We start from the raw sequence: 16633 nt of genomic DNA on the forward strand, positions 1-16633 counted from the left end.
ATTTTGTCATTTTACAATTGAACTAACTGTTGTGCTGGTTTCTGCAAAGGTGGTTATGCATCCTCCAACAATAGACTCCAATATAGTGAAGACTATGGATGATATTGACCAGATTCTGCCATTTTACAAATTGAGCTGTTTGGGGTAAGAAAATGATTCTGATTCAGACAGTAATTTTGTGTATATAAAACTACTGTGGAGTCTTAGATTCAGTGGTTCTTGGAAATGAAAGTAATCTTTTACATTGATACTATCAGTTGAAAATTATTTTCAGCACCCATGCACCTGCATACGAGTGTCCAAATTCATTCACTGCTCGGTCATTAAGTTTTAGAATTTATCTTCCAATGTTGCCACTTTAATTTTTTTTGAAAAAAAAGTCTTCTGTAGTTCGTATAAGTTTAACATTTTTAATATGTTTCCACTTCTGTCATACCTATCTGTCACTTACTATTTATTATACTTTAGAATGAGTCCTTCCAGTTTTATCTCCAAAGTAGGTGGCACATATCTTCACAGTTCCACCCACATGATGCCTGTACACATCAGGCCTCTAGCTTGACATTTCTTCGTGCTGTATCTCCTGCTCCTAAACCCCTCCCCTAGCCTGCCAAGTGCCTTTCTTCTTTCTCCCTTTACACTCCCACTGCCCCAATTCTCTGCTGCTGACTTGCCCCGATAGTAAAAGCCCAGTTGGTGCTTTAAAGAACATCAAGCTGCTTGCAAGGTCATAGTAAGGAACAGGACTGCACTTTCCTAGGGTGAGACAGAGCTATTTTGGCACTAAGCTGTGTTTTAATTATTTGAAGCACTTTGTGTGCTTATACTCTAATGGCAGACATGCACACAGCACTATAATAAGTATAATCGCACTAACTGTTTTAATTAATTAAGCCATGCTTTCCGTCTCAGTGGCGGAAAAGCATTTAGTAAAACTTAAGGGGTGGGGCTGGAAACTCTTGAAAGGTTACAGTCAGCATTCTCCACTGCTGCTTCTCCCAAAAATACTACCACAACCCAGCTCCCTCAATCACTGCCACATCCCAGGTCCTCCCTCAGTAATTCCACGTCCAAAATCCCTCAATCCTCACAAACCCTAAGATCGCTTTCCACGCAATCATCCTTTCCAATGGTCTTGGTATTTCTACTCGCACCACTTTCCCTGATGCTCTAAAGCCCAAGTCTGCAGTTTCCACACCATCTCCCTCTCATTGCTCCGAGACTAGTGCTCCCAGACCCTGCCATCCTTTCCCAACATTTCCACACCCCAAAACCATCCTCGTATCACTTCCACACTCGCAATATACCACTCCCAGATCCTGAAAGCTTCTGCTACTCCGAGGCCCAACGTCCAGTACTTCCTTCTGCTCCTTCCACATCCACCAGCCTGCTCCCAGACCCCAGGATATCTCTCCAGTACTACTAACCCAAGTTATCCTTCATTACAATCTAGAGAAACTCCCCCAGCAACAGAACATGCCTTATTGATCCAGGAGTTCTGAATGTTTGTAGCTTCTAATTGACATTAGCAACCATCCCTTTTTAAAAAGCCAGTCTAATCTCTCATCTGACCATCATTATACAGCATCCAATTAATTTCATGAATGCAGAGCCATGACCTTATAGCCTTAAAGGGACACACACCTGCACTCTAGTAGCAGAATAATACAAATGGGGTGATTTGCATGTGCCTAAATACTAAAATTACAGTACTGGTTTAAATGCTGAGCTGCCGTCCGTCCCAATTTTTGGGTGGATCTCCATTTGTGTATTGGTTGTGATCTTCCAAAATTCCCTAGAACGTTCCCAGTGGATTGGAGGTAGCAAATGCGACACCGCTATTCAGGAAAGGAGGGAGAGGGAAAACGGGGAACTGCAGGCCAGTTAACCTGACATCAGTAGTTGGGAAAATGCTGAAATCTATTATTAAGGACGTAGTAATGGAGCACTTAGGAAATCATAATATGATTAGGCAGAGTTAGCATGGTTTTATGAAAGGGAAATTGTGTTTGACAAATTTACTAGAGTTTTTTGAGGAGATAACTAGCAAGGTAGATCAAGGAGAATCAGTGGATGTAGCATATTTGGATTTTCAAAAGGCATTCGATAAGGTGTCACACAAAAGTTTGTTACACAAGATAAGGGTTTATAGGGTTGGGGGTAATATATTAGCATGGATAGAGGATTGGTTAACAGACAGAAAACAGAGTAGGAATAAATGGATCATTCTCAAGTTGTCAGGTTGTGAGGTGCCACAAGGATCAGTGCTTGGGCCTCAGCTACTTACAATCTATATTACTGACTTAGATGAAGGGACCGAGTGTAATGTATCCAAGTATGCTGACTATACAAAGCCAGGTGGGAAAGTAAGCTGTGAGGAGGACACAGAGTCTGCAAAGGGATGTAGACAGGTTAAGTGAGTGGGCAAGAAGGTGGCAGATGGAGTATAATGTGGGGAAATGTGAGGTTATTCACTTTGGTAGGAAGAATAGAAAAACAGAATATTTTTTTAAATGGTGAGAAACTATTAAATGTTGGTATTCAGAGGGATTTGGGTGTCCTTGCACACAAAACACAGAAAATAAACATGCAGGTACAGCAAGCAGTTAGGAAGGCAAGTAGTATGTTGACCTTTATTGCAAGGGGGTTGGAGTACAAGAGTAAGGAAGCCTCACTGCAATTGTACAGGACTTTGATGAGACCACACCTGGAGTTTTGGTCTCCTTACCTAAGGAAGGATATACTCGCCATAGTGGCGGTGCAATGAAGGTCCACTAGGTTGATTCCTGGGGTGAGAGGGTTGTCCTATGAGGAGAGATTGAGTCGAATGGGCCTATGTTCTGTGCAGTTTAGAAGAATGAGAGGTGATCTTATTGAAACATGTAAGATTATGAGAAGGCTTGACAGGGTGGATGTTGAGAGGCTTGTTTCCCTTGCCTGGAGAGTCCAGAACTAGGGGACATAATCTCAGGATAAGGGGTCGGCTACTTAGGACTGAGATGAGGAGGAATATCTTCACTGAGAGGGTTGTGAATCTTTGGAATTTCTACGCCAGAGGGCTGTGGATGCTCAGTTGTTGAGTATATTCAAGTCTGAGATAGATAGATTTTTTAACTCCAGGGGAATCAAGGGATATGGGGATCGGGTGGGAAAGTGGGGTTGAGGTCGAAGATCAGCCATGATCTTATTGAATGGTGAAGCAGGCTCGAGGGACCTTTTGACCTACTCCTGCTACTCCTACTCCTGAGGTCAAAAGATGCAGTTAAGCCTCCTGATGCCATTTACCCCCTGACGCCATTTTCATCCGTGCCTGCCTGACTACTGCCATTTCTTGCTCTCGCCCACCAACAATGGGCAGTGCAAGTCAGGAGATAACCATTTCCAGTGACAAACAGATCCTAAACTACAGTCACAAAGCTGGATGGAGCTATTGGGAGATAATTTTATGGTAGTCGCTGTGGGTTTTGCACCTTAAAGACTTTTAAATTTAGCGTATTTGCTGCTGTCGGTTCTGCAAACATGTTGCCTGCTGCTCTAAAGTGCTGCTTTTCATTCCCGACACTAATACTGCTCTCCTTTAAGCAGCTGCTGCAGGCCCTTCACGTTCAATTTCCCACCTCCAAATTAGTGAGCTGCATATTTAGGAGCACATTTCACGCTGACAGTTCGCTGACCACATAACAATGAGGACACAGGACCAAAATCAGTCAGGTCCCATGCAGACTCCTCCCAAGCCTGCCACATGTACCCTGCCCGCCCAATTAATACACAACGCAAAAATAACCCCATACTGCGTATGATTAATATAGTGCTTGTGTCCTTATAAAACCTGCATCTTCTTACTTACATGAGCAGTGCCACAGAAGATGTGCTAGGCTTGCATAATAGAAAAAAGGAGATTTTATTCGACCTGTTTCAGTTCTTAAAACAATTTTAGGGCTTATGTGGATACAAGGGCTGGTTGAAAAAATGTTGTTCTTCCCCCAGATAAGCTGCACAGACAGCATAACTGATGACTTTATCAATGATCCCATTCTCCTACAACACTGCATGCCAGTTTTAATTTTTTAAATATCCAGTAGATTGAAAGTGTTTTCATTACACTAGCAAGCACAGCTTACTCAATCATATTTTGCTTGCATATCACCTCAGTTGTATTAAATTCTTGCTCTTTATCTGCCTCAAATAACCTCTATATAGGATATCTCTATATAGGATATATTATGATTATTTGTTTTCAGTTATTTTCTAGTCACCTGATGACTGATCACACTGAAGGATTTTCTTTTTCTAACCCTCTGGGAAGCCAATGTGTTTTATTCCACTGCTCATCTGCAGTATGGAAGTCAAGCCACCACTGCTTGATTTGAATATTTCAGCAGTAGGAGGTGATTTGTTTAGCTCTTATAGAATGACTGGCTGCTAGGAACTGTCTGAGGAAGGCCGGCTCAAAGTTCTTTATCAGGTGCGCTGCGCTCCAGTGCATGTGCACTAGTGGATCTGCGTTGCTTACATTGAAAAGCTATATAATTTTTTTAAAATGTCATTAAAGAGTGAATTTTGTGTGGAGAGAACTTTGCCAACTTGGTCATGTTGAAAATGTTGGCCCATGTCTTATATATGTGTCATTAGATTTATGTTTTTTGGATGGAAACGAGGAGTTGTCTTGTATATGCATATTTGCAGTAGGTGCTTTTTTTTTGTTTTCATAACCTAGCTATGTAACTGCATTATAATATGTTAAAATATAATGTATTGCAGAGGGGTTCGTGAGTTAGCAGCGTTAGCTTTTGAGCAGATCTCTCTCAGCCTTTTGGGTCATCCGCTTTCGTGGGAAATTGCCTCTATTGCTCAGGGTCTCCGAAGTGGAGCACTTCTGCTTACAGGAACAAAGGTGACTGGCCTACATTTTTTAACAGAATTCCTATTGAGAACATGTCACACACATTCAAAGTGTTTCATTTGGCAGCATTACTAATATAAAATACAATGTTACATAAGTTTACATTTCTAGTTACACTCTTATACATGCTGTGAACCAAGTTATCATGTATACATTTTTTGATTTATATTAGTTTTATGGTTCCTGTTTATATATGTACTTCAATCAGCTGAATACTGGAGATACTAGTTTCACATCTTAGATAGAATTACATAGAATGTACAGCATTCAGCCCAACAGTTCCATGCTGGTTTTTTTGTACTCGACATGAGCCTCCTCCCTCCCTACTTTATCTAACCCTATCAGCATATCCTTCTATTCCTTTCTCCCTCATGTGTTTATCCAGCTTCCCCTTAAATGCACCTATGCTAGTTGCCTCAACTACTCCATGTGGTAGTGAATTCCACATTCTAACCACTCTCTGGGTAAAGAAGTTTCTCCTGAATTCCCTATTGGATTTATTAGTGACTATTTTATATTTACGGCCCCTAGTTCTGGTCTCCCAGCAAGTGGAAACATCTCTGTCTACCCTATCAAACCCTTTCACATATTTTTAAAGACCTCTATCAGGTCACCCCTCAGTATTCCCTTTTCTAGAGAAAAGGGCCCCAGCCTATTCAATTTTTCCCGATAGGTATGACCTCTCATTTCTGGTATCATCCTAGTAAATCTCTTTTGCACCTTCTCCAGTGCCTCTATAACCTTTTTATAATATGGAGACCAGAACTGTTCACTGTACTCCAAGTGTGGTCTAACCAAGGATCTATACAAGTTTAACATAACTTCCTTGCTTTTCAATTCTATCTCTCTAGAAATGAACCCCAGTGCTTTGTTTGCTTTTTTTATGGCCTTATTGACCTGCATCACTACTTTGTGATTTGTGTATCTGTGCCTCCAGATCCCTCTGTTCCTCTACCTCATTTAGACTCTTATTTTCCAAAGAGTATGTGTCCTCCTTATTCTTCCTAACAAAATGTACCACCTCACAATTACGTATATTGAAATTCATTTGCCAATTACATGTCCACTTCTGTTGCATTTCCATTTTTAGAAACCCAAGCCTGGATTTTCTGACATTTACAGCCCAGTTTTTCAGGTGGTCTTCTGATGGGTGGAGACAGGGATTATAACACTGGAGCTCTTTTTGTGGACCTCATTAGCACTGAATGTAAATAACACCTATTTAAAACAGCCATTTATCATTGCTAGGTACTAAGGTACGGGAGGAAGTCAATTAAGGAGCCCAGTAGTTATGAAATTTATAAAAAAGCATATATCTCAGCTAATTTTGAAAATGTTTTTTTTCTCAGTGGCAATTTTCTACCTACTGCTGTGTGGATCTCACTTCTTCCTCTGCCCTAATTCTAAAGTTTCATTGGCAATACCCTTGCTCTACTGTAGGAAGAGGAGGAGGAGGAGCCACAGTGGGAGAACAGGCTGTCAGGCAACAGGAGAAACACTGAACCGAGTCACTACTATCCCCCCCACTCTAGCATAGACAGATCGAGATGCTCCTACCTTCAGCTCACCCAAGAGCAGTGCTTGTGAAAGCTGCATTTCACAAGGGAAGCCATCAATTCAGTTATGCACATGGTGCAACCTGACATACAGCCTACTTCCACCATAGATACTCACTGCTCATCGGTGTCTTCCAGCTCCAAGTCTGCCGTAAGGTTTGTTTCAATGGCAAAACCGTGCAACTGACATCACACTATTATGATCCTAGACAGCTTGCACTGTCGAGCGCCCTCAGACTGTGAAAGTCACAGATGCTTGAACTTGTATGCTGTGGGGTCATTCCAGGCTTCCACTGGGGACACCAGTAACATTAGACAATCAATTGTGCGCAGATGCATAAGTCAGATGCATTATTTATTTGAACAAACCAGTGTAATCACTTCCTCCATAGAACAACTGGCAGCAGCATGACATGGCACTAATTGTGGAATGCCTTAATTTCGCCAAATCATAGATTGCTCCCTTGATCAATTCCATCACATGCCAGCAGGAATGACTCCAGTCTCTCAATAAGCAGCTTATTTATGACTAGTAGCTTTGCATCATGCAAGTCACTACTTGCTCTCCTGACAGCTGCCACAGTGCCTTCATTTTAAGGCAGTCCACTGTGTCAGCATTCTTTGACTCAGAAGACAAAGTGTCTGTGTAGATCCTGGGAGATCAAGTCTACCCACTCCAGCCATGGCTCATGACATCTGACATCCTAGGAAACCAGCCGCACACGACTATATTGAGTTCCATTCTGCCGCCAGAGTCGTCATAGAGTGCATAAATGGAATTCAGATATAATTTGGTCAGTCTGAGGATGCTCTGCAGTGTAGGCTGTCTAGGTTCATAATGGTGTGATGCCAGCTGCACGGTTTTGCCATAGAAACGAGCCTTATGGCAGACTCTGATCTGGAAGACACCGATGAGCAGTGGGTTGGTCGAGGGGGAGGGAAGGAAATCAGCCAAGGAAGCAGCAGCAGCAGCCTGAAGAGGATGCAAAAGACATTAGTGCCAGTCTGATATGGGAGTCACCACTCTTTCTCTTTCCTTCTCTTTCCCCCCCCCCCCCCCCCCCCACACTCCTTGAAGGTTGGGGTCTAAAAGGCTTCGCTTCAGATATTAATGGTAAGGTCTTGTTGCACTCCAGTGCAGTGAGGGAGAGGTGGTTGTAATGGCTGGCATGCTTAATTCACTGCATTTCTTGGAAGGTCTCATTGACTCTTTTGATCTTGTAAAGTTATTAAACATCTTGCAGCACTGAGTTGCCATGCATGGGGTTGTGTAGTCGATGTTGACTGCTCTCGCCACCACCATCCGTTGGGGTTCGTGTGGTTCTTTTCCATTCAGTCCCAACCAGAGCCTCCCTCCTCTGCTTACTTGCATTGTTGCCTTTGAAAACTTGCAGATCTATGCCCCCGAGGCAGACCCCTCAAACAAAAAGAAATCTGCAAAGATTTTCTGTGCTGTTTTTAAAAAGACCAGTTCAGTGATGATGCCTAGCCCTTTAAATGGCTGTCAGTGTTTAAATCCTGTAGCAGTACACTTCCTGCCTCCAGATGGATAAGCTCCCAATCAGATGTTGATAACATCTGCAGCTCATCCATCATTTTCAATTTGGACTTAACTGGAAACTTCTCGAAGAAAACTGGGGCAGTCAGATGGGCAAAAGTTGCACCCCATCACACTTCCAATGGCAATCACACTGAAAGGGAAAATCCAGGCTCCAGTTTCTTTGTTTATTTATACTATAATTGTGGACTTTTTTCTGGGACTCTTATAAAGATGATTTCTAATTTGCTGTTGTCTAATGTTTTGTATTTTCAGATTTACCCTTTTCTTCACCCACCCCCCCACTCCCATCTGACTGTACATTCGGCATAGCTATTTCTTATGGAACTTCCTGCTACTCCATGGCTCAAGTTGCAAAGCGCACAGTAAATAGTCTGTGAGGGATTCTCTAAGACCAGATACTGCAGACACTTTTTTTTTTCTTACCTGGGTCTTAGAGCAGGCAGCCTGAATTAATCCAGCAGTTTCACCTTGTGGTTTCCACTGGTGAGACCTGAATATTGAGAGCTGGAGGTCCTGTGATCACTAAAGCCATTACAAACACAGCTTAAGTTTCATTTTGATCAGGCCTGGGGCCTTCCTGGTCTACATGGCTCATCTACTTACTGGATAAACTTGCTAAGCTGTTGGTATATCTCCTCGATGAATAGTTGATGAACAGAATAAAGTGTCTTCAAACAAAACATTATACATGAAGGAGATGTCTTTACACTTTTGTGGTTAATAAATATTTGAGCAGCTTAGAGAAAGAATCCAGTTCTTAACCAAAGTCATTTATAAAAAAAAGTATTGGAAATGTAACTTTTTTTCAGGGCAGTGGGAAAACTACTTTAGCAAAGGCCATTTGCAGAGAAGCAGCAGATAAACTGGAAGCACATGTGGAAATTATTGACTGTAAAACCTTGCGAGGTAAGAAAAGTAACTTACGATTACAATGCATATAACAACTAACAAGATTAAATGTTTATATGTTCAAAAGAAGAAAAAATCTTAATATACTATTCTAAAGTTGCTAAGTATGTTTCAAAATATTTTTGATTGAAATTGGAAAATAATGAAAGTTTAGCCTTGAAGACACTTTTTAAAAACTAGGTTGGCTTTAACGAGTCCAGGAAGGTTAGTTTGGATTCTTCATGTTACAGGGTCTTAACATGTTGGCTGTCACTCAAATAGCGCAACAGGGGCAATAGAATTTCTGGAGGAATTGTGTTGATCAAAGTCATGGTAAGGGAGAGAGAGAGTAGGTTTTCGGTTCTGAATAAAACATGAGTTTCTCGGAGAAGGAATTTTCTCCTCTTTGGGTGGAGAAAATGATTGCTCACGGGGGACAGGAATAGGCCCAAATTTGTTCTTAATAGAGGGACGAATATACGAAAATGACGGGCAGGAAAAGACCATCTGGTCCATCAAGCCTGCCCCATACAGTAGTAATGCCTGAAGCATCATGAGTAGACACCCCCTACCCACCAGCAGCCATGTAACTTCTTGGGAGATGCAAAAAGAAACAGGTAAAAAGCCAAGGCCAGTTAGGGGGGATAAAAATCTGGAAAATTCTTCTTTGACCCCCTTTGGGCTATCGAAACTAGTCCTGGAGATCACATTGATCATGCCTATATTACATGGTATTTCACCTATCTTTTATAAGAGATGACTGCCACCCCAGCCAGCAACTGGTTCAGCTCGCTTCTGAAGGTTTGCAGAGTCAGCACTCACTGCATGAGCCAGAAACTTGTTCCATAGGTCTGTTATCATGAGAAAAGAAGAACTACCTAATATCTAACCTAGCCCTACCCGTGCATAACATACACATGAGCCCTGGTCTTCCTCAATCTATCAAATTGAAACAATCTTATCAATAGGAACAGCAACTAGCCCTTTAACTATTTTCTATACCTCTATCAAATCACCCTGACTTCCATGTATCTCTAAAATCATTAGACCCAGCTTTGTAAACCTATCTGAGTGACTACGGTTGTTTAATATGGGAATCATTCTTGTGGTCCTCCGCTGAACCTTTTCCAAAGCCTTTATATCGCCCACCGTATTAGGGGACCAAAACTGGATGCATTATTCTAAATGTGGTTTAATCACTGTTTTCTACAAGCTTCAGCTCAGTAGCAGGTGAGGATCTGTACTTAGCAGGGGAAAGGGGAGTTTGTGCCCAGTAGGGGAGAAAGCATTCAGTGAGTCTCCTCAAAATTTACAGCTCTTAGTCTCAGAATTATTATCCTGAATTTTCCGCAGATCCTTCCTGTTAGAATTATCATCTTCAGTCCATTAACAGCCTGCTGTATACTGTGGGATTGAGACTGAGTCACCAGTGCATCAGGATCAGTAGAATAAACGAAGGCCAGCACCAGAAACCTCACCAGACCACTGGGGCACAGAATAAATTCAGAGAGAAACCGAGACTATACAGCCAAATGTAGGATGCCGCACCTCAGCTAGCATAAATTGATATTGAATTGTGTTTAAAGTAAAATACATAATAGTTGAATTAATTAATTGCTATCAGTTTCTTGCATTAAAAGAGATGCTAAGGCCTTGTGATTCTTCCCAATCCAATCATAGCCAGAGCATCTCCAGCAATGGTTTCTGTTCCTGCCCCTGCACCATTACATCTGGCATTTCCCAAGGATCTATCCTTGGCCCTCTACTCTTCCTCATCTACATACTTCCCCATGGCAACATCATCAAGACATCAGGTCTGGTTCCATGTGTACGCTGATGACACCCAGCTCCACCTCTCTTGACCCTCCATTGCCTCTGTGCTGTCAGACTGCTTGTCCGACATCCTGTCTTGGATGAGCCACAATCTCCTCCAGTTAAATATTGGAACGGTCGAAACCATCGTCTTCAGCTCCTGCCACAAACTTCATACCCTTGTCACTGATTCTATCTCTCCTATTTGATCCCAAACTGAGCTTCCGACCAATATCCTTTCTATCACAAAGACCGCCCACTTGTATCTCTGTAACATTGCCTACCTTCCCTCAGCCCATCTGCTGCAGAAATTCTCATCCATGCCTTTGTCATCTTCAGACTCGACTATTCCAATGGTCTCCCGGCCAGCCTTCCATCTTTCACCCTCCATACATTTCAGCTCATCGAATACTTTGCTGACCATATTCTATCCCACACCAAGCCCCGCTCAGCCATCACACCTTTCCTTGCTGACCTACAATGATTCCTGGTCACACAACACTTCCAATCATCCATGTGTTTAAATCCCTTCATGGCCTTGCCCCTCCCAATGTCTGTAATGCCCTGGAGCCCTTCAAGCACCCCCTCCCCCCCCCCCCCCCCAGAATTCTCTGTTCCTCTGCATCACCCTCCCTTTGCCCCACCGTTGGTGGCCGTGCCTTCAGCCATCTAGGCCCAAAATCTGGAATTTCCTCCTTAAACCCCTCTGCCTCTCCACCACCCTCTCCTCCTTTAAGACCTTCCTTAAGACCCACCTGTAACTAAGCTTTTGGCCACCTTCTTTGGCTCAGCGTCCATTTTTATCTGCGCCTCTGTGAAGTACCTTGGGATGTTCTTCTCCGTTAAAGGCACTTTATAAATGCAAGTTATTGTTGTTAGTTCAATGTAGCAGAAATATTTTGTTTTTGTTTGCATGAAGTGATTCTTGATCAGTTCCATAGGGCTCCATTTTAGCACCCGTTATCAGGTGCGTTACTAGCGGGGGGGGCTCCGAAAATCGGGGAATCCCGGAGCGGGTCGGGAGTCCGGCTCCAACCCGCCCACTTCCGGGTTCCCCACAGACACGCGACATGCGCGCGCAGCCCCCACATGTGGGACTCCCACAGGCAATTAAAGCCGGCGGGGTGCCACTTGAAAGTATTTATTGTGCTATTTCAGGTCGTTAACAGACCTGATTAAGGGAATATGTCAGGAAACAACTGGGACTGTTTCCCGTACTGGGGGAAACACTCCCAGTTGAAATGGACGTGTTGCAGCTATCAGCCTGTGGCAGCTGCAAAGGTCCATTTGACAGGTGTGGGGGGGGAGACCCTCACTCATTGCAGGAGGCCACTCTGTCACTTGGGACAAAGTTTGGCCTCCATCACCCTCCTCCTGACAATCAAATTCACCAACTTGCACACTTACCCCGGGGTCCAGAGACATGTACCTACCTTGCGGACTCCCTCAGATGTACATCTTCCGGATGTGGGGCCGCCGTAGCTGCAGTCATGACCTCGGAGGATGAACAGCATCACCAGCCTCGCCGGCCAAGCCGTCCACCTCTGACACGTGGAGCTCCACAACACAGTGCTGTGACACATCCACCTGCACAGCAGGAGGGAGGGCAACCACAGAGAGAGATGCGTCGCAGGAGGCACTACCCTCGCCACAGGGTCCACAGACTGAGGCTCAGCTTCCTGGACCTCTCTAAGCAACAGTGCACACGGAGGCTCAGAGTCACTCAACATGTAGTCGTGGACATCTGCAGCCTCCTTCATGCCGAGCTGCTCCCGGCTGGTCCGAGCACCATCATCTTACCTGTCGCTGTCAAAGTCACCACTGCCCTCAACAATTTCTCCTCCGCATCCTCCCAGGGTGCCACCGGGGACATCGCCGACGTCTCTGTCGTCTGCACAAAAGAACCCTGCAAATACACCTACACCCACTCTGCAGTGACACAATGGGTGGCATCAGGTGTGGGTCTTCATTTTACTCTCAGGAAAGGGCATTATTGCACAAACCAGACAAGATTCGCAAAGACGTGGCAGTAGTGGTGCCAATATAATATGTGATGTGAGTTGGTCAGAAATTAAATATAAGTAAAACCATGACAAACCCTCAAACACCCTTGTGCATCCCCTTCATGCTCACAACACGTTCGCCTTACACTTCCTACTGCACATATGTGATGCATGCCCTATGGCTGCAGCACAGGTAGTGGCAGGTTGAGTGAGGCTGACCGTGAAAGAGATGCATGAGAGGGTGAGTATGAGATAGAGCCATGAGATTGTACGAGGATTGGGTTGAGTGGTAGTGGCGGGATGAGTACTGACGAGGTGAGTAAGTGCAGGTAAGATGAGGATGAGTTTTGAGTGGGTGTGAGGGGTGATGTGACAGAGTAGTGTTGGCAGTGCAGAAGGAGATGTGGGGTGGGGGCGGTGATGTGGCAGATGGAGTGTAGGGGAATGAGTAAGTGTACTCACTTTGGCTGACCTACTTAGGGCATTGCAGCGCCTCCTGCATTGTATGCAGGTGGGCGATATGTTGGTGGTGCAGGTGACCTCCTCTGCCACCTCGAGCCAGGCCTTCCTGGTGGCAGAGGCAGGCCGCTTCCTCCCGCCCGCCGGGGGGAAGATCTCTGTCCTCCCCCTCCTCCTCACCCCATCTAATGATACCTGGAGTGAGGCATCATTAAACTGGGAGCAGCCTTCCCCCTGGGCTGCTCCATGCTGTAATTTTTCCTATTTGTTGCAGCAGCTGTCAGTGGAGGAATGCCCCTTTAAATAGAGCTCCTCCAGTCGACAGACCTTACTGCGCATGCGCAGTCCGCCCGACGCGCAGCTCAGCAGTGGGGATCCCGGAAGACCAGGTAAGTGGATCCAATTAGGCTGCAATCGCGCGCGGGGCAGACTGATTTCACCGGGTGCATTACCCACGCGCCCAATAGCCCCCCTGCCGTGAACCCGCAGCCCTGGTAATATCGAGCCCATAGTCTCATGAATTACAGCCTGAAACATCTGGAACAGTGCTTTACCTTCTGTTCTCTTCCCATGGACTATATTTTCCATAGGGTAGGCTTAAATATTGAGAATGTATTGAAAAGTTTCTAATTTTCTTTTTTTTAAAAAAAACTCTTCAATATTAAGTAAGTTAAATTATAGGTGTCACTGCGGGAACCCGTATGGGTCCTAGCTATGCCTTTTTGTGGGATACGTGGTACATTCTTTGTTCCAGTCCTACTTGGGTCCCCTCCCTCACCCCTCTTCTACTACATTGATGACTGTATTGGTGCTGTTTCCTGCTCTCGCCCCGAACTGGAAAATTACATCAATGTTGCTTCTAATTTACACCCTTCCTTCACCTTCACATGGTCCATCTCCAACTCTTCCCTTCCGTTCCTCGACTTCTTTATCTCCATTTCTGGGGATAGGCTGTCAACCAATATCTACCAGAAGCCCACTGACTCCCACAGCTACCTTGATTACACTTCCTCCCACCCCGCTTCCTGTAAGAACTCTATTCCCTTCTCCCAGTTTCTCCATCTCGGTCACATCTTTTCTGATGATGCCACCTTCCACGCCGGTGCTTCCGAGGAAGCTCGAGGAACAGCACCTTATCTGTCGATTAGGCACTTTACAACCTTCTGGGCTCAACATTGATTTCAATAACTTAAGATCATAACCACTGCTCCCATTTTTTCGGACAGCAGATGCTGGTAATGGTTCTGATGTTGCCATTTACAGCTACTCTAGACCCATATTTTGTTTCTTTACTTGTCCCATTACCGCCCTCCTTATCTTGCACCATCATCCCTTTTGTCATTTAATCATTCCTGCCCTCTACCCTATCAGAGACTTTTCCTTCCCTGCTCTTCCATCTCTTTTTTCCCCCCCCCACTTTCCCTGGTTCTGTACTTGCTTAAAAACTGTTTAATCTTCAACTTCTTCCAGTTCTGACAGAAGGTCATTGACCTGAAACGTTAACTCTGTTTCTTTCTCCACAGATGCCGCCTGACTTGCTGAGTATTTCCAGCATTTTCTGATTTTTATTTGTTAAATTATGTTTGCTTACAGAAATTGAATGAAAGATTGTGTTTTAGACAGATATGTTGAAGGGAGAAGAGTTTGTGTGTAACTGTAATTAGAAACCTTGTTAATTTGTTTTTACATCTAGGTAAAAGGGCTGAAAATATCCGTAAGAAATGGGAAGAAGCTTTCAAAGAGGCAGCATGGAGACAGCCTTCTATCGTTCTGTTGGATGACTTGGATCATATTACTGGTGCTGTCTCTACCCCAGAACACGAACACAGTGCTGAGGCTATTCTTAGTAAACAGCTTTCTCAAGGTAATTACTAATATATTTTAAAACTTTTATTGCCTATCAAGTAACAGGCCAATAACATTAGAATGGGACCGTATTACTTTAAGACTGGAAAACAATAATGTACTTTATAAATTGGATACAATGCATTTGATTGCAAAAAAATTGCTATCTCGCAGCAATTACATTTACTGAAGTCATTGGTTGTGGAATGCCTGATATGAGGATAGAACAATGGAAACCCAACCACGGGGGTCTGAGTTTGGATATTCTTTATTTAACAATAAATGCCTTATGCACTGTACACAATTGGACAGTATCACTTGAGCGACTTGGCTTTTACTTATTTTCTTGTTTTACATTTTTTTTAATTATCACTGCTCAAGATATTTGGAAAACTCTTGAAATGTGCCAGTGGTGTGGTCAGGTTAATTTCCGGAGCACTTTAGGAACATTCGAACAGGAGTAGGCCATTCAGCCCCTCGTGCCTGCTCCGCCATTTGATTAGATCATGGCTGATCTGTGATCTAGCTCCATATACCTGCCTTTGGCTCATATCCCTTAATACCTTTCAGAATGTAAATGTGTCTGGTTAGTACATACCAACAATATTTTATGAGAAACGTGAAATAGCTGACAAGTTTGGCTTGAGTCCTCTATACACTTTTTTTATTCCTTTCCCATGTTCATAGCATCATAGTAGGTAGAGCACAGAAGGAGGCCATTCGGCCCTTCATGCCTATGCCAGCTCTTTGAAAGAGTTATCCAATTAGTCCCATTCCCCTGCTCTTTCCCTATAGCTCTGTATTTTTTTTTCCTTCAAATACTAATCCAATCCCCTTTTGAAAATTATTATTGAATCTGCTTCCCACCACCCTTTCAGGTAGTGCATTCCAGATCATTACAACTCACTGCGGTTTTAAAAAAATGGTTCCACTTGTCACCACTGGCTCTTTTGCCGGTTACCTTAAATCTGTGTCCTCTGATTACTGACCTTCTGCCACTGGAAACAGTTTCTTATTTACTCTATCAAAACCGTTCATGATTTTGAACACCTATCAAATCTCCCCTTAATCTTCTCTGTTCTAAGGAGAACAATCCCAGCTTCTCCAGTCTCTCCACATAACTGAAGTCCCTCAACCCTGGTACCATTCTAGTAAATCCCTTCTGCACCCTCACTAAGGCCTTGACATCCTTTCTAAAGTGTGGTGCCCAGAATTGAACACAATACTCCAGCTGCGGCCCAACCATTGTTTTATAAAGGTTTAGCATAATATATATCAAAAAGACAGTGGTCCTGATACTGATCCCTGGGGAACATCACTGTATACCTCCCTCCAGTTTGAAAAACAAACGTTCACCACTGTTCTCTGCTTTCTGTCCCATAGCCGATTTTGCATTCACGCTGCCACTGTTCCTTTAATTCTATGGGCTTTAAATTTGCTGACAAGTATGTGCTGATTGAGAGAGTAACAGGTGACCTGTTCTTTGGCCACGCCACTATTTATGCAACTCTTAAGCCAGTTACTCGGAAGTGCAAAAGATCTATGCAAACTGACTTGCCCTATACTTTGCCCTTCTTCAGTTGAGATCAGGAACTCAAGTCTGGAA

General features: G+C 43.8%; 1 protein-coding gene across 2 annotated transcripts in view; it reads left to right on the forward strand.

Annotated features, from left to right (window-relative positions):
* Positions 1-16633, forward strand: part of pex1 (peroxisomal biogenesis factor 1) — a 74872-nt gene that overhangs the window by 19772 nt on the left and 38467 nt on the right. For both annotated transcript variants that reach the window (XM_068003233.1, XM_068003243.1), the window contains exons 9-12: positions 50-144; positions 4762-4894; positions 8830-8926; positions 14876-15046. In XM_068003233.1, coding sequence (XP_067859334.1) covers positions 50-144; positions 4762-4894; positions 8830-8926; positions 14876-15046 — 496 coding nt within the window. The remainder of the gene's footprint in view (positions 1-49; positions 145-4761; positions 4895-8829; positions 8927-14875; positions 15047-16633) is intronic.

This window comes from Heptranchias perlo, chromosome 2 (assembly GCF_035084215.1).
Source record: "Heptranchias perlo isolate sHepPer1 chromosome 2, sHepPer1.hap1, whole genome shotgun sequence".
In the NCBI taxonomy this organism is placed as follows: Eukaryota; Metazoa; Chordata; class Chondrichthyes; order Hexanchiformes; family Hexanchidae; genus Heptranchias; species Heptranchias perlo.